Source organism: Schistocerca gregaria, chromosome 5 (genome assembly GCF_023897955.1).
Source record: "Schistocerca gregaria isolate iqSchGreg1 chromosome 5, iqSchGreg1.2, whole genome shotgun sequence".
Lineage (NCBI taxonomy): Eukaryota > Metazoa > Arthropoda > Insecta > Orthoptera > Acrididae > Schistocerca > Schistocerca gregaria.
Window position 1 is genome coordinate 351,042,382 of NC_064924.1, and position 27,584 is coordinate 351,069,965.

At 37.8% G+C, this 27,584-nt stretch overlaps 2 protein-coding genes across 4 annotated transcripts in view; one reads left to right on the forward strand and one right to left on the reverse strand.

The window, feature by feature from the left end:
• The window catches only part of LOC126272028 (FERM domain-containing protein 5), a 1,188,777-nt gene extending 1,186,748 nt beyond the window's left edge, over window positions 1-2,029 (forward strand). For all 3 annotated transcript variants that reach the window (XM_049974531.1, XM_049974532.1, XM_049974533.1), the window contains one exon: window positions 423-2,029. In XM_049974531.1, coding sequence (XP_049830488.1) covers window positions 423-847 — 425 coding nt within the window. In that variant the 3' untranslated portion in view covers window positions 848-2,029. The remainder of the gene's footprint in view (window positions 1-422) is intronic.
• Window positions 2,030-21,330: 19,301 nt separating this feature from the next.
• Window positions 21,331-27,584, reverse strand: part of LOC126272617 (alpha-ketoglutarate dehydrogenase component 4) — a 45,035-nt gene continuing 38,781 nt past the window's right edge. The window contains exon 4 of the mRNA XM_049975575.1: window positions 21,331-21,470. Within this exon, the coding sequence (XP_049831532.1) occupies window positions 21,453-21,470 (18 nt within the window). The 3' untranslated portion in view covers window positions 21,331-21,452. The remainder of the gene's footprint in view (window positions 21,471-27,584) is intronic.

Sequence of the window (27,584 nt, forward strand, 5' to 3'; positions counted from 1 at the left end):
GTGCATGTTCATAGTTGACTGCTTTAGTTTGTGATCTGTGTTTCATTGATGCTTGCATGCCAAGATAGAATAATTTGGATCCTCTTGCATGTCAAGATATGATAATTTGGACTAACTTTTTGACAATATTTTGTCTGAGTTGTTATTTCTACATCTCCTATGTGACACTTTTTTTTATTTGATAACAACCAGAATGATCTATAGTTATCATCCAAGTGTTCAAATATATAATACTTTTACACTTGTATGGCTGTAAAAATATTGTCAGTGTTTCCTTTTTCTTTTATCCAACTTATGCTGCTATTGTTGTGTGTAATAAATTTTCTGAATGTGATGATATGTTATTGTAGATAAACACAAGTGTTCCATTATTCTTTGTTTTCAATGAGGTCGCTGACATTCTGTTAATATATGCTGTACAGGTCTGAAGGATGGTGAAAATGTGCAGCATGGTTTTGATGACTATTACTTCCGCGACTCGTTTGAGCACTCGTCATCGGAGTCACAACTAATGGAGCTTGGTCTCAAACAAACACACCTGGGTACAACACCCACCAGGACACAACCTCCACCTATACAAGCACCTCCTACCTCTTCACAGGTGGGACTTGTATCGGCGCAACATTCGGGTGGCACTAATCGTCGATTCAACATTTTTCGTGTGTTTGTGCCATCATTTCTAGTTGTTGTGGCATCACTAGTTATTGGTACTGTGTTTATACTCGAGCTGGACTGTGAAACATTTAGCACTCTGCGGCGATGGCCAGAAATGGTAGTACTGCGGCATGATTATTATGAACCTATGAAGGAATACTTACGGAGGCATTTTGTAGGCTGGTTATCGTAGAACAACAGTGAAACTTTTATTGTTACCTGTGCCTAGGGACTTTGACCCACACCTACAGTAGTGGTGCAATAATGACTGTACCAGACAGCTGTAACATGCATGTATGTTTTCTTTGGAAATGCTTTTTCTGTGAGACTAACAGCGAAGGGAAATCTGCAGGGATACATACTGTCCACTCTGTACGTAAATGTAACTGGTTTCTAGTGCAAGACTTTCTGAAACATTTGGGAACTTTTTTACATATTAATAAATGTCCTCCTTCACAGCTTTTATGGGACTTCAAAATAACGAACAGTTTTTTAAAACGCTGATTTAAATTCTCCCTGTGCGCCTTCCGTTACTCCTCAAAGTGCCTGCAACCACTGTTAGCAGTGGTTATTCCATTTCTTCTTGCCCCAAATTTTTGTGGTATCTTTCATCAGAGTAATACCTATTTACATATTTTGTTACCATACAGCATTAATAGGAACAAGTACTGATGGGGCCAATAAAAATGTGGCCTAAGTAATGCTGCTGTTGCTCTGTATGAAATTTATGGATATAAAAGATTGTGCTTTCACATATATCACATTGTCAATTATAAATGAAATCTTTGTTATTTTTAATAGTTTTTAAAAATGGTTGGTATAACTGTGTAACAGAGATGCAAGATTTTGTTTTTAAATAACAAACACAGCCAGAAGGCTTGTTTCAGATTGAATGACAACTGTTTCATTGTTTTACTGAATAATCAACAAAAATCTATGTTATCATCATGATATTTGATGAGGTGCACATTCCACATTATCACTGTTATAAATAATGGACTTTTAATGTATCTAACTGTGATCCAGAATTGAAAGTACAAAATGTACTGCGCGAAAAGGATGTTTTAAGTTTTAAAAGTCTAATGTAATGAAATTTTATTTATTTATTTAATCTGTGTTCAAACAAGGTACTCACTGAAGATGATTTCATGGCACATTCTGTGTTCTTTCAGAAAGAAATGTAAGGAAATGTTTTAATGTATACATTCCATAAGCATTTTATTGTATTATTATAAATGTAGAGTTACATTCCTTTATTTTTAATAAGTAGACAATGACAGTATAGCCTCCACCTCTTCCACTCTTCTTTCATTCAGGTGCTTTCTGCTGTTTATGGAACTGAGTGCAGCAATAAATAATACAAATTTGGAATGAAGGTCAATCAGTTTACATTTGATTTCCTGTCTAACTAATGTGTTTTAATAAAGTACTTCTAGTTTGTGTTCTCTTGTTAATGCTGTATCATATTCTTAACTCTTCTAAGGAAGAACATACAAAATGAACATATATGATCAGTTTTAGAATATAGTATAGCTTGTAAGGACTGTCCTGAGTGCCATATGCCCTCATAAGATAGATCACTATGAGGTGGATACCAGTGGCATATAGACAGATACCATACTTCTCACAGATCAGTATTTAGCTTTGAAAGAAGACATTCATGTACAAAAAAATGTTCTAGAATCCCACAAAGAAGTGGCATAACAAGACAGACTTGTAAGAGGAAAAATTCCCAAAACAATTTGAGTACTTGCCAGACAACTGGAAAAATTCAAGTGATCTACATTAAGGAGTCTGCCTGTTTCATACTTGTCGTAGTGTGTAATGTATCTATTATCCCCCCAGGTGCTTTCCAGAGATTTCAGTGTTTACTATTGAGGCAATTACAAATATATGTTTATGGAACATGGCAAAAACTTTGGCATGATTTTAACTGATAAAAGGATTCAGAGGAAAAAATTTAAATTTCTGGCTCTGCATAATGAAAACACATTTGAACACTAATTTTAACACAAAGCAATGGATAATCAAATAATCAGTAATGTGTTTCACATTGTGCAGCACCTTTTGGCATCATCTGACAGCTCTCAGATGAAATAATGAATCCAACTTCTGAAAACAACCATAATGGCCAACTTTTATTCAACTCCGGCTTATTAATCATGACTTCTTTTCAACCTGTGGCACAACTAAACCTTAAACACATACCTGTTATACAATAAAACAATGCACCTGTTTGCAAGACAGGAATGTGAGCTACAACCAGTACAGGAATGCTGAACAATCTCATTCTTTTTTCTCAGTGATTTTCCTCAGCATTTATTTAGATGGATGCTAAGCTAGTTCCCCAGTTTCATCTCAGAACCACAACAGAGTTTACAAACATACAAATGACATACACAACATTCTTCCTGTAACTAATATGAGTCCAAATGTCAGGGAGGAAAAAACACTAGGATGGACGGACACACACACACACACACACACACACACACACACACACACACACACCAGGAAAATCATATTGAGTGAAAATTATGACCTGATACTGAGTAATACGAACAGTATTTCTGAAATAAACAAGTTTTTAATAAGAAGAAAAATACTGTAAATAGCATTAAAATATATTTTTCTCATCCCTATTCTACATACTTTAATCTACTTTAAATATTTCCCATTATTGTTCAAACATGACATGCTGCTCAATGCATTTTGAATTTTGATGTCAAAGAAATCTCCCGCCTGTGAAGAAACCCATTCCCGGGCTGCAGCTTTCGCTACTACTTTAACCACTGACCACCAGGGGACTCCATTAATTACTGCAGCAGGTAAAAATCACTTGTGTAAGGACTGGACAGTGAAGTAGATGATCCAATAGTTCCTGCCCAAAAGACATGAACAGATCTCGTGTTTGTACGGAAACATGGGCCTTTCATTGTCATGGAGCAACATCAAGCTAGAACACAGCAGACCACTCTGCTTGTTTCATATGGCACACCAGAATTAAGAATCTAATTACAGATTGTGTCTCACAGTTGGCAGGTAACTCAATATTCTTAAACATTATAAACTTTTGACAGCTCAGCAACAGTGGGCTACAAATGGCATCCAAACACACACAAGGTATGCTGGAAGTAAATGTGCATATGTACTGTGGCAATTATGTTTTTTCTCTCATTCACAAATGGAGCCTATTTACAAAACAACCCTCATATTTAGGTATCAAAGAATCTGTGATAAAATCTACAATTCAACTGATCACAAACCACTACCGCAAATTCCAAAAGAAAACTGTTTAGATCTGAAAGCTCTTGCAATTATAAACAGAAATGATCCATTTATTTGGCGATGTTGCTCTCAAGCAACTGTTCTTTCTTATTGTCTTGTGGACAGCCTTTAGAAATATGGGCCACTTCTTGTCAGTGCTGTCTCAACATTCTCTAAACATGATTCAACACATTGTTGTTCCAATTAATGACTGAGAGGTGCACAAAAATCATTTGAGTGCATGTAATAGTTGCAAGTGACTAAGCTGTGTAGTGTTCTCAATTCTTATATTGTTTTCTTGGTACAACTTGGAAAGGGTATTATTTGTAGAAAAATGTCTGCTATTGTAACATGAGATGTTCTTTGTGGTTTACAAGCAAATTTGAAGGACACACAAGACAAACATACTTGTTGAAAAATAACATCACAGCTTACAGATATGAGGGTGAGTCAAATGAAAACCTTAAATATTCTTTTGGTAGTCTGTGCAACCACTCGTGCGCCGTGTGGCGTACCTCTTCATCAGAACAGAACTACTTTCCTCCCATTGCGTCACCGAGTAGTTCAAACATGTGGAAATCACTTGGGGCAAGGTCTGGTGAGTATGGTGGATGAGGAAGACACTCAAAATGCAGGTCTGTGATTGTTGCAACGGTTCTACGGCCAGTGTGGGGCCTTGCATAGTTATGTCGCAAAAGGACACCTGCTGCCAGCAATCCACATCGCTTTGATTTGATTGCAGGTGGCAGATGATTTTTTAATCTGTGTATGACGCACTGTTGATAGTGGTTCCTATAGGCATGTAATGCTCCAAAATGATGCTTTTTTCGCCCCAAAAGAGTCAGCATACCCTTCCCTACTGATGTTTCTGTTTGAAATTTCTTTGGTTTTGGTGATGAGGAATGGCACCATTGCTTGCTCATTGTCTTCGTTTCCGGTTGGTGGAAGTGAACCGAGGTTTCGTCTCCAATAAGGATTCTTGCAACGAAGCCATCACCTTCTCATTCAAGTCGCCGAAGAATTTCTTCACAAGCATCAACATGTTGTTCTCTCATTTCAGGAGTCAGCTGCCTTGGCATCCACCTTGCAGACACTTTGTGAAACTGGAGCACATCATGCACAATGTGGTGTGCTGACCCATGACTAACCTCTAAACATGCTGCAATGTCATTCAGTGTCACTTGGCCGTTTTCCTCCACTAGCCTTCCTCCTCTGGATACTCTACTTTCTAACAGTGACCATTCAAGTTTGGAAATAGATATTCTAGTGGCCAATACTGGTGAGGATCCACATTATTAACCCCAGGTTTCACGAAATAATTAGTTGATAATCTGAGCAGAAACTGATTCAAAAGATGACAACGTAACAACAGACAAATTAGTTCTATATCAGTAATGTGACATAGTGACAGATCAGGACCCTCCACCAAGAACTGAGCTCCTCCAGTGAGTCAATTCAAATGGGTGAAGCATGACCTTATGCAAGTGGATTCAGATCTGTTTCGTGAATCGTGTAGTGTAACTCTTTTACAATACATCAAATTTTACTCTAAAATAATAAAACTGCTTGTTGGTCAGACAAACATAGTCATCCTTGAACACAAATGTAAATGAAATGGAACAGTTCAGTGCCATGTTAATTTACTTGGGTATAATAAATTTGCCTCCATATACTAATTACTGGGCTCAATCAACTAATACAGAAAAAATTCTCCAGTTTTAAGAGTTTGATAAGATTTCAGAAACTCTGAGGATATCTTCATTTCTCAAATAATGAGAATTCTGCCATGTCTAGGGACAGGTTGGTGAAAATGAGATGTGATTTGGTTGCTGTAGTAAGCAAGTGTTTAAACCTCGATGTAAAAATGAATATTCAATTCATGAAATTATGGTTCATTGTAAAGGTACCAGGGCTGGCAATCTAAGTCAGTATATTCAGAATAAACCTCACAAATGGGGCTTCAAGATTTTTGATGAGCAAGAGTGTCTGGAATAGCATATGATTATATTCAATATACCAGTAGAGGTACGATTATGGATTTATCAGAGATGAAAAGAAATTTGGAATTAGTAGCCAAGTTATAATCCTGCTATGTAAGACAATAGCTCAGCCACTCAACTCAAGAGTACTTTGACAATTTCTTTTCAACACTGGAACTGCTCATTCTCCTGAAGAATAAAATGACCTGTAAAAAGGAATCGTATAAACTACTGTCCAGTTGAACCAGAGAAGTCACTTTTGATGCAAGGTCAAGGAAGTTATGATTATAGGTAGGATGATAATTCAGGAGTCATCGTAGTTAGGTGGGGAGATAACAAGGTAGTGTGTTTAGCAAGTTCATTTCGTGCTATAGAACCAGTGAAATGTTGGAATACTGTTCAAAAACAAAAGACAGATGTGCCATGTCCAAACATTACTACAATAAGCACCTGAGTAGTGTAAACCTGGTGAGAATGCTTATCGAATCATTTGACTGTGTATTACTACAGAAATGGTGATTATGTCGAAAAATAGCTAAATGTTCAAGCTGTAAACTGATGTAAGCCATTGCAGAAATAAACAAGTCTACGTAGTTATAAAAAAAAATAGGGGACCTTACTTTTGGGATTACCCTCGTATATTTATCTTCTGCACCATCTAGATTTCGGCTTTTATACTGTTATCAAGCAGAATGCTACAAATTTTTTGATCATTATTATGTCATATCTGTTAAAGCAGCCTCAGTCACCTGCTTTCTGCTGCCTTAACAGGTATAACTTTTGTGCATTGTACTCGACAATGGCATTCAAGTTCAAATCTAGATAGGTGCAGAAGGTGAATATAGTAATACATGGTCAAATGGCAGTTTATTCTTTTAATAAATATTGCTCTATTGTGGTTGATCATCACTGAAAATTTCTTTACCTTTGTTGTAGTTCCAGGTGGTGTGCAGCTCCATTTTGATTGCATATTTCCTGAGGCCTTTACTTTTCTGAAGATTCATTCCTTGTTTGGAACCAGAAGCTACAATCAACAATGTCCCATTTTGCAATCACTTGACAGATTTTAAAGTGCCAGCAATGCCCTTTAAACCCTTTTGAATGCAGAGATAAAACTTTCTCAAAACTGCCCTCTTCCTTTTTAACTATTTAAACACGTTTTGTCTAGAGCAGCATAAATATAAATATCTGACTTAATTCCTGTATCACGAGGACTGGTGACAAGCCCTCTCTTTAGGTTGGGTGTGGATACCCACCAGTGGTACATCTATCTTACTGGGAGTTGACTTGGATAAATTCGAGAGTTCTATCTCAGTCCCACGAGCAGCTAGTATAATAAGGAAGGAAGGTAGATCAGAGCTTAACCTCCCATCAACAATGCACTCATTAGAGATGGATTACAACCTCAGATTTTGAAACGATGAGGAAGGAAATCAGTCATGCCCTTTTCACAGGAACCATTCCAGCATTTGCCTGGAGATATTCAGGGAAACAACAGAAAATCTAAATCTGGGTGACTGGATGGGGATTTGAACCTTTGTCCTCCGAATGTAAGGCCAGTGTGCTAACAACTGCACCATTTCATTCAGTAGTGTAATAAGGGTCCAACATTTCTGCTTTGACAAGATGACTGCCATAACGGTCGTCGTGCAGAACATTTCCTGGTTTAAGTGTTGTTTTCTTCGGGAAATAGTTGTTAATGACAGTCAGCAGTTGAAAACATGTAAGTGTAAAGCATTTAGTAGTGTAGTGCAGTATTGGTTAGATTTGTAGACTTCACATAATACATAAAGAAATTCATTAAAGTTTTGAAGTGCATTTGCTCGCGCATACATGGAAAGTGGCAGACAGTCGACTGTATGTCACGTTCTGCCACCTCAGCAGCCAGGCCGCGTCATCCGCGAAGCATCTGATGCACATCACCAACTGCAACAGCAGTTGTGACACCACGCTGCATCAGGATCTGCCAGCCGCCAGCTGCCATCCTTGCCAGCCAGAGCCACACCCACTGCTGGGGGCATCAGATGATGCCGTCTTGTCAACAAAATTTTAGAGGCGGGCAGCCATTCTCTGGTAATAACTGCAGCCATACGACAATGCCACATTACATAAAGTAACTGTTAACACCTTGACAGTCATGCCAGCAAACAAAGTAACAAGGTATGTTCATTTACCACTGAATATGGCTAAGGCATCACCTGAGGAATTCTATGACTACTTTGAAAATTGCCTTCAAGAAGCAAAAAAAGTTCCTGTTGCTGTAACAAACGAACTGATGCACAAAGTGTCCAAATCAACCATGTTTCAGTCCATGTTGCTTGGTCAGGTACGAGAACTGTGAGAGGAGTATGAAACATTGATGTCATGAAATTTCTAAATCAGATTCGGGTGCACTAAAAGCCCATGTTAAACTTCTAGAGCAGAAGAACTCCAAGCTGATAGAAAAAGTGACTATGTCTATTCCTTCATATGCCGCTGTTGCAGCTTCGCAAAAACCAAAGCTAAGTAAAAAAGCTGAAAAACAGAAATCAGCTAACAGACAAAATTGCACACACTTTCTTAGATAGAATGAGAAGAAAGACATCAATGATGTAAAGAAGGAACTTAGTGATGCAATAAATCTGAGGATAGACAAGATTAGCCCTCACAGAGGACACCACCTTATCAAAGGCACCTTTAGTGCCAGTTGGGAGCGTTTGCGTGCTTTGACAAAGTCAAGAGCTGTGCCAGTGATAGCGTAGCTACTGGCAGAGTCACCCAAGCTGGAGTGGTCTTGAATGGGGATCCCGATGAAGTGTGTCCCATAATATAGGGCAGGGTGGGCTCTAGAGGCATGATGAAGCTAGCTTTCTTACAGGAGACAACCCTGACAGAAAATCAGGCAGGTCTCGATACTTAAGACATGGCAGTCCTATCACGTGACTTAACCTGTGCAGCACTCACAACACAGCCAAGGGATTACAAAATTATTGGCAAACACACAAACAGCCTCAGATACAGGACTAGATCATCTGGAGACAACCGGAAAATCTTAAAGGACAAACAATTTGGCACTACGGATTATATGTCTGTGGCAACGTGGAATGTTTGAGCATTGACCAATAAAGAAAGAGAATTAAAAAAGTACTCAAAGAGAGGAAAGTAACCATTGAAATAATAACAGAAACTAAGAAAAAACAAAAGTTTTTACAGACTACTGGATGGCTTACAGTGGTGTCCCACAAGGAAAGCAAGCTTGTGCTGGAGTAGCAGTTTTGATCAATGATGTACAGAGTGGAAAGATTCGTGAATACAGCTTCTTAAATGAAAGAATAATGACAATCTTATTTCAAATTCCAAGAGGTTATCTAATAGTTATAGGTCTTTATGGTACGGAGGGAATCAAGGATGATACTGATACTTTTTATAATGATCATCAGCAAGAAATGAACAAAATCAACAAGACAGACAATGCTGTCATCACTGGAGATTTTAATGCAAGAGTTGGAAATCTACCAATGCCAAGATTAGTAGGACAATTTGGAGAGAACACTTAATAATAATGGCCAGGAACTATGCTAATTTGCCATCTTCAATAATTTGAATATTACTACCACATTTTACAGAAAGAAAGAAATTCATAAGTTTAAATGGACTGCACGAGGATTAAAGGCTGTAGCTGGTTATGTACTAATTAATAAGAAACTGAAGAATCTTACGGAAGATAATGTATTTATAGAGGAAGCAACACAGGTAGGAAACACTTCCTTTTAGGCAGTAAGATAGGGCAATTATCAAAATGAAAGAAAATAATTTCCAAGAGAACCCACAAAATGAGTTGTTCAAGATACATCCTCTGTCGAAATGTAGTAATAGGAAACTTTATCAGTACAGATTCCAAGAAAGGGTTGCTTCACTACCAGTCGATAAAGACATAAAAATAGAATAGGATAATAAAATCTAGCAGCTTCAGAAGCACTTTGTAAAAGGAAGAAAACCAGATAGAAAAAAACTACTCAGAATTTGGAACACAGAAAAATAAATAGCTTATCTGAAGTTTCTACAGTCACAAACATCAGCGAGCTGGGAAACATACAAAATGAAAAGGAATGTTATGAAACAAATAGTACACAAAGCACACAAAGAGTCATGGAACTCTTTCATAAGTGTTTTAGAACATGACATATACAGTAGACAGCAATTCGCATACAAGGTCATGAAAGCCATCAACAAGGAAGAAAAAGATACAGCTTCACTGAACATTATACCCAGTGAACATGGATAAATCACTATAGAAACTTGTGGTGTACATAGAACCCCGAAGAGGATACTGGAGAAAGCATGCACAATGAAACAGCAGATCCAGTTACAATAGAGGAAGTACAAGAGGCTTTGAAAGACATGAACAGAAAAGCTACTGAAATAGATGGAATAAATGCAGAACTAATTAGATATGGAGGGTTAAAACTAGATAACAGACTTTTACAATTAGACAATATAATACAGAAATCCATACGGCCTTTATAGACCTTGAGAAGACATTTGACCATGTGAGCCATGATAGCCTATGGAAGATATGTCTGAATGTAGATATCCTTGTCACCAAATAGAGGTAGTGAAAAGTCTTCACAAAATTACATGCATTATAACAAATACAGGTAGGAATCAATTAGAAGAAATAATTATTAACCAATATGTTACACAAGGGTGTGGACTATCACCTACCCCTTTTAATATTTACATTGATTTCATTCTTCACAGACGTTAATGTAAAGTAAACAAAGGAATTAAGATAGCAATGAGGAATATTTGACTGTACTTTTGTTTGCTGATCACACCATTATTACTCAAAAGAGTGAAGATGACCTCCAAAGATTGGTACACCAGATAAACAAAATTGGCAAGAGTACCACTTTAAAATTTCTAGCAATGAAACAAAAATAGTAACACTTGAAGGAAAATATCCAGTCAGATCAAAAATTGTCTGGGATAATTCAGTTTTAGAACAAGTGTTTCAAATCTCTTACTTAGGCTGTGCTATAAGTTTTGATTTTTACTCTGATATTGAAAATAAAATACACAAATTCCCAAGATGTCTGTGGTACCATTAGCAGCATAATAGGACATAAAGTACAAAAAGAGACCGTCACAAAATTCTATAAAGTAGTAGTGATTCCTGTGTTATCCAACGGAAGTGAAAGCTGGATTACGAAAGATCATACAGAAGGGATGAAGTTTCTAAGAAAGACGAAGGGTGCAAGAGAAGAGACATGATTAGAATCTAAGGTATTAGAACAGAATTAAATATTTTTAAAAATATTACAAAGGATGGAGACAACACATCTTGATAATGCCAGGTCACAGAATTCCCCAGTATATTCTGAACTACAAGCCAAATGGGAAAAAGACACTGGAAGACCTCAAAAAGGATGGGAATGATTTTGTTTGTGAGTTTGGAACAGATGATGATGACGACGCCGATGATGATAGACAAGATTAGGGTCAAACCAAACCAGACAGGCAACAGAATCGTTATAGAGGAAACACAGATAATGATGACTGCAGAAAGCTTCAAAAGAAAGCTCACCAGACACACAGCATTAAATGTGAACCATCAAACAAGAAGAGACCTCTGCTGATAGTGTACAACGTGCCCAAGGATGCAGGAGACAATGAACTTCTCTAAGATGTCTGTGAGCTTAATTTATTTGAGCATATGTAAAAGAGGTACAACATATTCCAAAAAGGAATAGAAGTCACTCCTCGTGTTCATAACCTCTTGCTGCAAAAAGAAAAGGTGTATGTTGGTTTCCGTTCTCTAGCAATGAATGATCATGTGGATGTGCCAAAATGTTATGAATGTTGTCACTCAGATCACACCAGGAAGATCTGCAAGTGTAAGGAGAGTGTGTGCTCCCTCTGTGAAGAAGAGGGCCCCAAGAAAACTGCATGTTCAAAAATCAAGGAGAATCCTGTCTTATCCCTTGTAACAATAGGAACAGAAAATTGAAACACCTAGGAAAGACTATGCAACTTATGCAATGCTGTTACAATATGAACTAATACAATAGACTATGGATTCATCTAAATTAGAAGTAAATATAGAGTGGTCAACTCCATTATCAAATCATGCACAGCAAGTAACAGAAGACACACTACACAGGAAATAGAAGCTAAAGTCCCCATTGACAGTAGCCAGAATTAGCATCATGTCACACATAGCCTGGCATCAGAAACTTTGGACTATACTGTCAGGGAGAGGTGTGTCACACTATGATGAAATTCCTGTAACAATCACTAGAGAGTTTATTAAGAAGCAACATCCTGGCTTCATGAATTTCATAGATGACATGATACTATAGAAGAGCTACGAGGCAGCAGTTGCAAAACAACTTAGAAGACTGTCTCTAAAATCGGTAAACATGCAGACAAAGGTGTGTTGCACGATAAACAAGGCTGAACTGCAGCAGTTTTGTGCAGATGAAGGTGAACACTCAGGAAGCTTAAACACAGACATTATAACTCATAATGACCTGTCCAAAAAACAAGGAAGATCATTATCACGTACAAAATCACACCTGATGAAGTTTGAAAACTTTGATCAAGGAGACACTTGTGAGGTAATGGGCGAATTGAGGCATCCTGAAAATATTGTAAGTTGGCATGGCAGACATTTCACGGTTCATATAGAAATTAACAGTAGCCGGATGAAACATGATACCTCAAAAAGGAACATGTACATTACTATTATTCACACAACAATTCTGCTGGTTTAATCAGATTTTCAATATCTTCATTAGTTTAAAGTTTAATATCTGACTGTAAATTAGACAAGTAACACCCAGCAACAAATTTCCAAAATGTAAACACCTCATCCAATTTCGTCGATCGACGTGTCTAAGGAATGCTATTAGTGTAAACCTAAATTGGTATAAATTACAGGCATGTAACTTGAATAGTACATGAGTTATTGGAGGTCAAAGTGATTGATTGCTAACGACCACATCAGGCCATAAGTACTCCACAGTTACACGAAAAAACGGTAACAGCATGCTTATAAATATATTTATTCATCTATGTCTTTGTTTATATCCGATATATGAAAAAACTGGTTAAATATTTACTGTGTTTTAGAAAGCACAGAGACATTAGGCTACTGGCCTACCTTTTGATGCTATTCCTGTCATATATTTTCATTTAATTTGTTTACGTATCAAATAATGTGTTAGAGCGTGTTTATGATCCAGCCCTAGGAATATTTATTTAAATTCAAGTTATTTAAATGTAAATCCAGTACTTTGAATGTGTTTCATTATGTCTGTGTGGGTGCGATGGTTTGAAGACATGACGCGAGTGCTCTAGATAAATGGGGAGAATGGATAGGACATGAGGTGTTTATGAGCAGTGCAGGAGTTCTGGGGAGGACAGTACGACACGGGAACTGCTGGACACGAGGGTGTGAAATGTGTGTGAAATCTTATGGGACTTAACTGCTAAGGTCATCAGTCCCTAAGCTTACACACAAAATAACCTAAATTATCATAAGGACAAACACACACACCCATGCCTGAGGGAGGACTCGAACCTCCGCTGGGACCATACGCACAGTCTATGACTGCTCGGCACGCGATGGCGTGACAGATGTGGAGTTGGCGTAAGGACTTTGAGAGTGGAGCGGTTTGTGCGTGGTCGTGAGAGATAGAAATACTTCGGAGTGCAGACTTGTGAAATTGTGAGATTTCCGAGGTTTCTGCAATGAAGATGAAGTATGCTTTTAGAAGTGAATATCTCGCGAGCTATGTTGTCGTTCAAAACTAGTTATGCGCAGTAGGAATCTATTGTTTCCCTGTTATTCAACATATATTCTATTTAATTGATGGACCTTCGACATCAGTAAGTGTTTTGCAGAAATATACCACATTCTCAAAATTACTTCTACTATTGTACTCATCGTTAAGATAGTACCTGCAGATTTTATTTAATTGCAATTTTTCACTTATGAATTTATACGTTACATTCACAATTCACAATTGCCGAGTGATAGAAACCTTCAACCATTCGATTCATGTGAGTATTCTCATTGTATACTGTAGACTCAGCAGTATTTGGCCTGTAATGCAGCAATTACGTATCCCAGCCCTTAGACAAAACCAGCCAAAACTTTTAATATTGCAACTCCAAGTCTGAGGGAGCGTAGTTGTATTGAAAGCCCGCACACTACATGGGGGACACCTGCATCAATCCAAGCTGTGGGGGTTGCTGATAAAAGAGATGTTCCTGGTGCAGCAACACCTGCAATAGAAGGCTGACTTGTCAGCTGTCCAACTCTGTACTGCATTTACATGGAGTTCCTGCTAAAGGGCATTATAAAAATGGTGATGATCATGACGACATCGGTACAGCACCTGCAGTGGCTGTGGACACCCCTTCAGGTTTGACATTATCTGCAGATCCTCCCTTATTTCCATGTGAAAGAGTGTGGTGACCATGGTAATAGTGATGAGTACTGCATTGACATTGCTAAACAGTGAAGAGCAGTCAAAATCAGGTCTTTCTATTAAATACAAAAAATATTTCTCACATTTCAAGCTCTATTAAAATGATATACAATTATACATGGACAAAATTTATAATAATTTAGAAGTTACTGTCACATTAAGTCATCTGGAAGATCTCAGTGTACTGCAGGTTACTCTTAGATATAATATCAGAGTTGGGCACCCCAAAGGGAGTCTATTAAGTATCCTGTACTAGGGGCATTATACAGGATTCCTTTGAGAGTAAATAGTCTTCTAACAGAGTTTAAGCCATTATGTGACCACCTTCAGCAGGTGTTCATGAGAAGAAATGATAAATTTGACGTGGAGCATTTATACGTAGATTTTGTAAAAACATTTGGAATGGACGTGTTTCGTTTGATCCAGCCCTTCCCTCTCTGAAGCACTTTGTTTACACTCGGAACACATAAAAGGATAAGATACTACAGATAAAAGCTGCTCGAAGTGAACTGGCTGAAATACGAAAACTAATTGACAAGCTGAGTGCTGATACATTTTCCTGCAGATATGGTAACAGTTATTGGCCATGATGAGGCAATGTTTGCCATTGTCATTACAAGTACAAAATTCACCATGACAAAGATGCACAGCTGTGTGACAGGCACATGGTCACAGTACATGGAAGGATGCACACACAAAGTGGATTGCAGTGAGCGTATACATGCAGTATTATCATCCCATTGTACCTCATGTAGATAAACTCTGAGAGGTTGCTCTATATGGTCGAGGTGCACGTCTCCTTGTGGCAACCGATACAAATGCAAAATACTCTCTGTGGCACAGTAGGCAAACTCATGAACAAAGCGAGATATTAGAGGACACAAAGCAACTGGATCTAATTGTTTTAAATCTAGAAGGCCAGCTGAGTATATCTGGGGGATGAGCAGGTATAGCCACTAACACAGACATGAATTTAGCAAATTGCATGGCAGTAGCTAAAATAGCTTGGCAAGTGCTTCAGTACCTCACATCCAGTGACCTAAATTCAATTTTCAATGAAAGGAAAGTGTCAATAATAGTATCATCCAAGTGGAGAAAAGCATGATTGAATTAGACATCAGGAAAATGGATTAGGATGACTTAATTGCTTACATCACAGCATTTTCAATGGAATCACTTCCAGTACATGTAGACTTTGGTGCGCACCTACTAAAAGAACTTCTGCAAAGAGCACAGAACACTTATATCCCTATGTTACAATCCCTTGGAGACCAGAATTTCCACACTGAGGTGAAGGGTAAGAGCAATCAGAGCACACTCCGAGGCTCCACAAAGACACACTGATTATGATATGCTACAAAACAATGCTTCAGGAAGCTAAAAGAATACACTGGGAGAAGTTTCTAAGATGGAAACTGCAATTTGACATATAGGGAAGACTGAGGAAGCTATTGACTGAAAAGATTGAAGAACCTACTGCCATGTCCACAATTGATAAAGAGGATGGATGGAGTCAGCAGAATATCTGTTAGCTAGCCTGCTTCCTGATGATAAAACTAACACAGATACTGAAATACACAAAGTATTTAGAAGTGAAATAGATAACAAATATGACAATCAGATTAATCTTTGGTGGCCTGCGATGTCTGCAAGTGTCTGAGATCTCAGTGTCCCCAAAAGACCATATAAAAGCTTCAAAGATTATTGTAGCAGACATACCATCCAGTGGATTGCAGGGCAGAGCAAGGTAATCAAAAAAGTTACCAATGGTTGTCCTCAAGGCCCCATAAGTGGTCCATTGTTCTGGAATCTACTGAATCCCCACAACACCTGTTAGACAGGGCAGATACTACTAAAGGTGGTGTTGCTTATGGAGATGATATCCTAGTAGTTGTATCGGCTGACTCCAGGGTGAGACCTGAAAAGACCAATGACATGCTAGCTCAGATGCAGCATTGATGAAAGGGCAACAAACGGATTATAGCTGTCTATGAAACAACATACATGCGTCTGAAGGATAGACTTTCTCTTGCCAGAAATCCCTCCCCGAGTCTAGATGGAATTCCTGTTAAATGCACCACAGTTTTAAGATATTTAGGCGTATTCTAGATGAGAAAAGAAACTTTTTGGAACAAGTAAAATCTGCTACTCAGAAAGCAGCTAAAATTATGCATAAGACAGCCCATGCTGGCACTGGTGACTAAGAATTACCACTGCATGCGGTGCGGTCTATCACGAAGCTATCTTCAACACCACTTTTTTTTCGTTTTCTTACCAGTATCTGGGCATATTGCCTTTGACTAGGCAACTACAAAACAATACCATGGTGAATTTAGTGTGGTAGGCTTCTGAGGCTCACTAGTGCCTTTAGCATTACACCAGTCGAGGGATTACTGGTGATTCTTGGGACATGTCTGATGGATATCGTGGTACAGTACAGGACAGCCCTTTATTGGTTAGAGCATGACAATATGATTGTGTGCACGAGATAAAAGAAACTTATACTACTAATAAAAGACATTTATGAGCCTGGAAAGTAGGTGAATGGCAGTGTGACTGGGAACTAGAAGCACTGCAAGGAATGCTTACAATACATTCCAAAGCATCAGGAACAGGCTCAAATTGTGCAACACTGCCCCAACTTGAGGTATGGTGAACCTATTAACAGGTCACAGTCCATATTCCAAACATTTGCATTGAGTGGGCTTTAGTAACAAACCAAACTGTTAATGTGGAGAGGAACGTTCCTCTGATCACGTCATTCTCAGATGCTCCCTTTTTCAGTCAGAGAGAGACTGCAGACAGTTTGATCTGCAAACAAAAGTAAGTGACAAAAACTTGTGGAATACAGTTAATATGACTGCGCACAGATGTAAAATGTAGCTACTTAACTTTAAATTTATAGGACAAAGTGGACATTATGAATGTCAAAACAATGTCAACAGACCACAAACATTTCCTTCATTACAGATAATGGTAGACATACATAAATTTAATTAAGAGAAACTATATGTATATGGAAGAATGCTATGACCACCCACACAGGTATGCATAGACTAGATAATTGCTGAAGCACATGCATACCAGTGTGAGCAAAGTAGAACAGTGTAGCAACAATAGGTTTAGACGTAGGCATAGTTGTATTTAGTTGAAAAATGCAAGTTATTCCAAGGCTGCCAGCAACATACCTAATAATATACAATGGAAGTTATTCACTAGAAACTTGAGTCAATTCCTTTCATTTTATGTTTTTTTTTTCTCTTTCACTTATTTCTTATTTCCAATTTTCTGTTTAGTTTTACATTAATATTACAAATGCGTGCTCTTAATTTATTACTATATACACATATAAATCACTGAATGTCACGATTACTGAATATGAACGACTTGTTTAGAGTTTCCAGATAACTGGTTAGAAATTCACGTCAATAAATTAAATTGAATAGAAAACAAATTGGTTCAATCAGACAAGAGCTTCGCACAACTTGGTAAGCCTCAAACAACGAGGTGAGATCCTCCAGAGGTTGTCAGCTAACAACTGTTCTGCCATAACAGCCACGATTCCCTTCAAGAATGTCATCAGTCTGAGCAACACGTGGCTGAGTGGCAAAGTGATTTCAGTTCTGAAGTGGGAATGTAACTTTGCTCCTACTCCTGCATTCCAACCAGATGCAGACAACACCAGCACAGCTGAAGAAGTATGTTTGAACATTTGTTTTGCTCTGACAAGACTCAAACTTACGAAGCCAGACATCACCAGCAGTGCAACCATTACATCAGGATCAATGTTGACCTAAAAAAGAAGGTAGAGAACAACATCAGGGCATTTCTCAAGGGCTCAGATTTATCTAAAGGGGTTGCCATGAAACTATTGCCTCAAAGACATGTGCTGCCAAGATCTGAACTCCTTAATGTCCACAAAGAGGAGGGTGCCATTAACCTCTATTGTGAACAACATCAGAACTCCTACATATATGCTAGCAAAGTATCTGAAAGACATATTCAGCCTTGTGTGGATAAACGCCCACAACATATCTGCACTTCTGACTTAAGGATTCAGACATCCTGGTGACCTTCGATGTTTTCTATTCACTAGGATGCATCTAGCAGAGTCACTAGATTTCACTGGTCAGAAATTTGACCCCAAAGTCTACCAACCTCTGCAGGTTATGTCCAAACTTCCACACATTTTCTTGTTGAATGGAGAACACTATGACCAGGTCGGAGGGGTCACAAAGGGTAGCCCACTCCCATCCATAGTCACAGTTCTATAAATGGAGCAGTTCAACTTAGAAGCACTATAGCTATCCAAAAGGAAACATACTTGATTTTTCTGTTTAAATTATTCTGTGTTTGATGGTGTACTTTTTACACCATATTGAAACTTAGTATAGTATGGTTGATATTCAAGTGAAGTTTGTCCAATTGCCGTACCCGATTTTGTACTTTTCTGAAATGTTTTACATCTAATGTTCTTTAAATTTAAAACAGCATGGTTCATATGTATACTACTGCATTATGTATTCTTCCTACGTTTCCATGCATATTTTGTCATTCTTACCTTTGCTGGTATGTTATAATGCAGGAGTAAATCATGTCTGACAACAATAGTGTTATACCTTCCGATTCATATGCATTTTATCTGTCCTAATAACTTGACTAACAAGCAACATTGCATTTACAAACTTCTGATATGAAACACCTTACAGGGTTTAATATATGATAGGTGGCACTGACCAGCCCCAGGAATGGTAATGTGTTTGTCACGCTTGTACCCATCCATTCCTTACAATGTGCAACAAATTTTATCATGCTCCTATGCTGAGGTTTGTCCAGCAAGGGTGACCCCAACAGAAGTTAGTACAGTCCTCAATGTAGGTGCCCACAATAAGATGGTGGTGTCTTACATGCTTACTCTCAACCCTGCAGCTTGTCATTTTAGTAAATGGTCACTAAAATCTTACGGCTATCAATTTCTAGTTTTCCCCATGTCTTGGTGCATAAACATTATGTGAGCTCAGCTGCTTTTCAGTACTTCAAACTATTTCAGCAGTTAATTATTGAGTACTTATTATCACAGTCATCATCTCTTAGGAACATTTCACACGGTCTAATACTAGTATTTTGGTGCCTTGTTTGGTTCTGTTTATTTTCTATTTCATGGAAGTGTACCAGTGGTAGTAATTAAGTGATCAGTCAGAATGTTATGTTAACTAAACTTAAGCTACTTTCCATTCCCATTCCAATGCACCTGTTCTTTAATGGATATGGTGGTTAATGTAAAAAAAGTTCTGCACTCTTATCTAAGGCTCAGATTGAAATGCTGTACTTAGATGTATAAGTTAAACTACTTTTCCAGAGATATAAGGTGAAAAACTGGAAACCTTCAGAAACTCAAAACTAATTCAAGATAAAGTTTATTTTCCACTTGCCCTATAAATTAGAGGCCAAATTTCTGAGATTATAAATCTGTGTTAGTACTGTAATAAACTGAACCTGGTTAAATAAGCCTCCATTCTTCTTGTATACACACAATTATAATAAACAACATTAATGTTAAGAGTATGCTGATAACTGAACAATGTAACTGTAAATGCAGCTTCATGCTCAGTAGTTTCTTTGCTCAATATTAAGTAAGACAGGCTAGCTGCAGCTATTTTAAGTATAATGGCAATAATTATAATGTTATGGGCAGATTATCAATAATTACTGTATGAAATAAGTGTTGCATACTGCAACAGTTCGCAACAGCTATTTCTTTGCACTAATGTATTTCTTGAACCTTTAAAGGTTCTTCTACATTATGAAGTAATACATTGTGGAAGTCAAAAATAGCGGTCAGTCAATAACGAAGAGGTGCACAGCTAGGAGGCCTAGTAGTTGGGAAGGACGGGAAAATAAATTGGTTATGACATTTGAAAGAGCCAGAATTCATAAAGCAATTTCAGAAGAATCAAATGTAAACATAAATTACAAAAACCACAAATGCAAAGAGCAAACCTGTTTTACATGGAAGTGTGCCTGACAAACAACAATGAAGAAACATACATAGCCCCAGTCTGAGATATCTTGGCATTTTCTAATTTGTTTCATCCCCTGTGCAATTATTAGGTTCCTAAATCAATCTGTCTCTTGTTAGAAACCTATACACACACCATTCTATGTAACTTCGTACCTACAAATGTGTTCCTCTGGATCCTGAAAGCGACTTTCTGCAACACTTCTTAACCATATGTTTCTCTCGCTCAAATAGCTACTTTTTTTAAATGCTTTGTTTTTGATTTAGTTTTCAAATCAATTTCTTCATAATAGACCTCTCATTTACAGCCACATTCATTTTGTTATTAATGACATTTTGTGCCACTGCAATTTCTTGTGGTGTTTTCCTATTTAACTCTTCTTGGGTAAATACAATTCTCAAAACATTAGTTCCTGTTCAACAATCTTTTCTTTTCATTAACAGGAAATGACTGCAAATATTTTGCCATTAAAGAATGATAGGCATCCCTATTATTATATCTTGTTTCATTAAAAACCACTAAATTTTTTCTGCTCTATCTATGGAGAAGAAGCAACCCTTTTGTGGAAGAGCCAGTCTGATTATTTATTGTGGAATTAAAACAGTATACACTGAACCACTCAAAATATTGATAACATTGTACGCAGATGAATGGAGAGCAGGGGAATCTCTCTGGCAAGAACATTTCTCCCCAGTATTCCAGTTACCTTTTGGCCTGAGTTTTTTCAGTGACCAAACGTGTATATGAGGGCAAGTAGATAAAGGCAAAAGGACACATGTTAACTGAAAAAAAGCTGCCCGCAACGATACTGTAACCAACAGGTTCCCAAATTCAACACTTGCATCATCACTGCATACTTATATTGGTCTTATCAGCAGCGACATGTTTCCTAGTCAATACACACAATCTTATTTCAACAGATGATGCATCATATGAAGAGAGGAAAAATATTATTTGATATTGTTATATACAATATGTACAGGATACAACTAATTCACTATTTCACATCCTTGATGAAATACTGGTGATTCTGCTGTTTTTTGTAAGCCCAAACCTCATTCAGGACCACCTCTCTGTAAAAGAGCATAATTAAATTAGAACTTACTAATTTGAATAACTATGATTCATTTTATATATTTAAGATATACATTGACAATTTGCTTTAAAAGACAACTGTAGCAAGTTTCTCTTATACCACATTACACGGAGACTGTAGTTCAGCTATAATCTGTAGGCATACATGAAATCTGAATTGATCTATAGCCATACATGGAATCTTAATGTTAAAACTATGCATACTCTAAGATTCTTTTGTTCAGACTTTAACAGTCAAATATTTAAATCATACAAATTCAAAATTATATACAGCACTACACAACAGAAAAAGAGAACATGAACCCTAAAGGCCTGAATGGTAGCAGGATAATGGCAAGCAAAGCAGCCTAAAAGAGAAACAAAACATAATATTAAAAAGTAGATTAAACATTTTACACCTTCGGTTTAACCCATGCTGGATCTTGTGAGCTGTGTGACTTATTCATTTTAAAATCATTGAGAGAGACCATAACTAGTCACAAATACTGTAAAATACTTTCTGCAAGGTCTTAAAATGCTTGAAAGAAGATATGTTTAAACTGTCAAAAACTGCTATATGAATAATTTTCATTATTTTTGATTACTTTCAATTTTAAATCACTATCAGGTTGACAAATATTATCAACATAACATGAGAGGAGTGTCTGGTGACAGGCACAAAATAGGAGCTTACCGTATCATTGCATCATCATTTTAAAATGTACATCAGTTTGTTGACATCAGATTGTCACTCCTAAGTTGTTCATATAGTGTCGACAAACTGAATAATGTAGTCAAACCATGACCTCTGATACAGTGGATTCCTGTGATCTCACTGTACTTCTGACACAAACAAATAGTCCTCCCATTTTGTGTGATATATTTGTTGACCTGGCGATATTTAAGATCAAAACTTGCCAAAAATACTAAAAAAATTAATATATCTGCTTTTGTCAGTTCAGTTGGCTTTCTTCAAACACTTGGAAAAGGTGCATGACCAGTTTTTGGGCCATCAAACCCATCATCAGCTTTCATTTTCTTGCAGGACAGGAGCAGACAACATACTGCTGAATGTACTGACAGAGTAATGAAAGAATTGCAGCCACCTGAAGATGGTCCACACTGGTAAAGACAATGATATAAACTTTTTTTTAAAAAATTGTGGCAGGTTGCAACCTCATTCAAAATCTTCAAAGTTCTGCAATAGCTCTCTTGGAAGGAAGAAAATGCTCCTCTAACCTGCTGGTTCAGACCAATTTTTGTATGCTTTTCTTCATTCTTCTTTTTCGTATCTATTGGTTCCTTCATGTGAAGGACTTGTTTTCTAAGTTTCAAGACCTATTTGTCTGTTAGCTCCAACACAGTCCATATTTTAACAGTTAGTAGTCTAATAAAAATAACTTGTTAACATCTGTCATGCTCACTACAGTGTTGCCACAATGGCTGTTGGTTTCCTTCAACAAAGGCTCAAACAAGCAATGATCTGTCTGCCAATGCAAATAGGATGTGTGGCAGCTGGTAATAATTACGTCAAAACTACAAATGTACACTGGGACACTAGCTTAATTTGTGTCAAATTGACAGTGATGGACAGTTCACAAGTTACATAGATAATTATTACTCGAAAAACTCAGTTCCATGGCATGATGTGTCAAATCACAAGTAATTTTAATTATATTTTAGGGATTTCTCTTCCACCTGATGTGGTCAAGAGACAAATCCTGAGAATGCATGGGTTTGACAGCAAAGTCACACACCCAAGGAAGACATGTATACAACTTGATCGATTATGGCAAACTTCAGCAATATCTGATTATCGAAATGGGTTGAAGCACCTCCACAGACATGTTCTGCATAGTATCCAGATGCTGTTTGCCGTGGACTCTAATTATAGGAGTATTTCTGTGTGATGATCCTTTTTCTAATTGTAAAACTCGTATGTATGAATCACTGTCTTGAGCAATGAATATTACAATTGCAGTCTCCTCAATCTGTGATCTTTCATTTGTTAAATAAATACAGACATTAAAAAAAGACAAAGAAGGTCAGTTCTGGCACTTGACGAGGTTATTTGTGTGTCCAAGAAATGATTAAAGCTTATGTCCACAACATCCACCAATAAACAGTTGAGAGTAGATTGGCAGTCATCTCCACAATAATAGGCCCACGTTTTCTCAGACCCTGAAAGTTTGGCAGCTGAGCTAGCACATCTCGAAGTCACCTTTCATCAGAATGGTTATAGTGAGAGGCAGATCAAACATGTGTTGCGCCATCAGCCTTCTGTGCAACGGGTGAGTGAAGATAACAAATAAGTGGCACCTAAGTCTACGGCATTTTTGCCTTATGCAGGAAGCATTTCCAACAGGATTGGCCGTATTTTGCGGAAATATGATGTGAAATGTGTTTTTCGACCAGCTTCTAAGATTAAGGCCCTGTTGGCGTCCGTAAAAGATGATCTTGGTTTACGTAAGGCTGGGGTCTATCGAATTCCTTGCAGTTGTGGCATGTCATATTGGTCAGACAATCAGGACCGTGGAAGACCGGTGTATTAATAAGCGTCACATACACTTACAACAGCCAAGCAAATCCGCTATTGCAGAACATTGTCTTGACACCGGTCATCCTATGGAATACAACAAGAGGGAGATTCTGGCTTGCACGTCAAGCTATTTGGATAGTGTTGTTAAGGAAGCTGCTTAAGTCAGACTATCAAGCAACCTTATTAACAGAGATGGTGGATTTTGTTTAAATGCTGCTTGGAATCCGGCTCTGTCTCTCATCAAAAAACAGAGGGACAGAATTAGTGCTACCTCACCTGTTGATTAATAGTAACCATTGATATGGTTATCTTTGGTTGTGTTGACACTTGTTCTGTGTGTGGTGTCTTCCTTGTTCTCCTCTATGAACCGAGGTATTAAATTTGCTTGTACATTTTTCCTTCCTTGCATTTGTGCCTTGAGAATGGCAGGGAGTGCTCCTGTCTAAATATAGGCGGTGTTTGATGAAGTCACCTGGCAGCAAACCCGTAAGTTATTTGAAAATTCATGTCTCTGTTCAGCACACAGTTTTAATCTGCCAGGAAGTTTCATCTACACAGTTGCTTAAGATGATACATGTTAACACATGCAGTATTTACAGCTGTATTTTCCAAAATAGAAGTAGTTGTGTACATTTTTACCATATTCATCATCACTGAAGTGCAAATATGAACAGTGTGAAAGCAGTTGATAAAATGGCAGTCACGTAATGTGATCTGCAGTTTGTCATTTTGCAAGCCTACAAAATCAAAAATCTAACACAGGGTTTGTACAATCTAAAATAACATAACTGTCTATTAGATGGCATTGTTCCTTCAATGGGTTGCACTTTTGTAGCATACAGGTTTGTTAACCTTCAATAATAAATTGTAGTCCTCAACAAACTCAAGAGTTCAGTGGGTAATGGCTTGGATGAATGATACATACCTCCATACATTAAAATCATTTTTATTTGTTTTTAGATGTTCAAGTTGAAGTGTTTCACTAGTTAGCATCTTTAACTCATTTAGATTACAGTTTGTTCATTTATTCTGTATTGTTTCCAATTATAAGAGAGGTTACCTCCCTCCCTCCACACATGGTTGATATTAAAGTATTACCCTCGCCATTTTTCCAGAATAGTAAATTATGTGTGCCCCAACTTTGGCTGAATTTACTCCACCAATTTCACATGTACACCTCAAATCTCAAACCTTTCAAACTCCCCCACACTCACTTGCTGGAATCAAGTGTAATCACAACTGTTACTGTCCAGCTAGCAATCGTCAGTACTATGAATAAGGCACTAATATTCATAATTTTCCAATCACTATAACTTATTTTAACCCCCCCCCCCTCAACACACACACACACACACACACACACACACACACACACACACACACACACACACAGACCACTCTCTCCATCAGAACGCTAAGGGTTAAGTATCATCAGAACTTTCACCAATTCAACCAACAATATCAAAAACGTACACCCATCAACAATAATTTCCACCACTTATGATAACTTCAAAATATCAGCTTCTTCTCACCCCCACTTCTTGTGGTGCTATACATGCATTATCCTCCCTCCTCAAGCATATTTTCCAGACAGCAAATCAAATTCGTACTAAGCTTAGTTAAAACCACTCCAGAATTCCAGATTTAAGTGTACTTTTCATCACTTTTTCCACAGCCACTTAAACAAAAAGGGGTGTAAAGGCATCCTACCCAGATATTATTTTTTTTACTCCTTAGAATGCTACAAGTGTACGAATTCTGGTTAAAATTTCTCCACGCACTCCACAGTTACGCTAGTATTCCTCCCCTATCCACACCTACATCTCTGTAATGGTTACTGGTTAATGTCTACTCCCACAGCAATTCTTTCAAGGAAGAGCCATATTTGGGCTAAGTTTGATGTACATTGCTCCTGACATTCAAGAGCTATCCTGGAACACACACACACACACACAAATTTTATATACTGTCACGTCCTCTGCATCATCCACTAAGGTGTAGTGGCTATAGCACTGACTAGGAAGGTGCAGGTCACTAGTTTTGAGTCCCATTTTCTGCAATTATCAGGTATTTAACACTTGTGATATCTGGAAGATTCTTGGACTTACATATGTAATATTGTAATTCACTAGAACATTCTACATATGTTTACATTTGAGCACTGTCTGCTCACACATGCAGTGGAGCTCTGTATGTACTTTTGTGTGTGTTCAATGAACATTCTTTCAGTGTGAAGAATTCGTTCTTGTTGATGATCCTACTCTCGCAACTAGTACTTGGATTTGGATTCTGAGAGACAATATTTAAATATATTTTTTAAAAAAAGTGCAGCATGAAGAATTTACTTTTCTTGTAAATTACTGCAATTTGTATGGTTACATTTCTTTGGGGAATTTATTCACGCACCAAACTATATGAGTAACTGCAAAACACAGGTGCCAACAAAGCTGGCTACATAATTAACAGGTATTATTAAGTCAGAAAGCACAATTTTGTCTGGATCCCGAAGTTTTGAGTGAGGGAGTGCTTTACATGGATGGGAGCAAACAGTTAAATATTATTGTGCTTTTTTTGTTTCATACAGAAAGAACAGCAAAGACAGCCACTGATGTGAATTCTGTAATTAGAAAGTTTGGTGGATGGTAAAAGAAAGCAAATGCAACGTAATACAAACAAATTACCTCAATTTGCCTTAATATAAGAGTAACAAAAATTTCTAGCAGTGTTCATAAGACTTTTTGAAGTATATCAAAAAAGATCTCTCCAGTGACTGACTGTAGATAGTCTCATACATGGCACAGGTTTCAGCCTCCCAGCCCGGGTCATGTAACTCGGACCTTGCAGTATGGACATCAGCCCAGCTGGCACACTGGACTGTGTAACCTAGCATAACCCACTCACCCAGTCCAGCTTGGTTGACATCTCAACAACCCAGCACTTGTCAAATTGCACACTGTAGTCACTCCTCAGGCCAGCCTGTTGCATCTGGTGCGCTAAATTCTGCAACCAACTGCCAGACCATTACTTTGTCCTCTCTTCACTGTCAATACAAGGGCATGCTTGCAGCTGTTTCAATTAATGTTTGAGCTTGTAAGCTACACTGTAGTGCCAAGTTATATATTCTATAGCTAGTTGCAGTACCCATACATTTTTTTCAGGTCAGTGGACTTTACACAACAATAAAAATTTCAAAATACCTTTACCCTGAAAAGATTTTTCAAATTACACTTCTTAGATTTCAAACAATGCAAATTAAGCATACATGAAGCTAATTAGTAACACAGCAGACTTATGTTAATGATAAATAGCACTAACACATCATGTTTCTCCCCCCCCCCCCCCCCCCAAATGTTTTATGAAGTTGCATACAGACATAAGTCATATGATAACATGGGCCACTGACTGGGGCAATTAAGTACCGTAAGCAGCATGCACAGCACAGTGAGCTGGTGATCCAATGGGCCAAGCTGCTAGACCACTATATGTGGAGCAGTGGGCTGCACTCAGCTCACCAGCCCGAGTGTGCTAGCCCACAGTCCATACTATCCAGTGCAGGAGACATGGACTGTGAAGG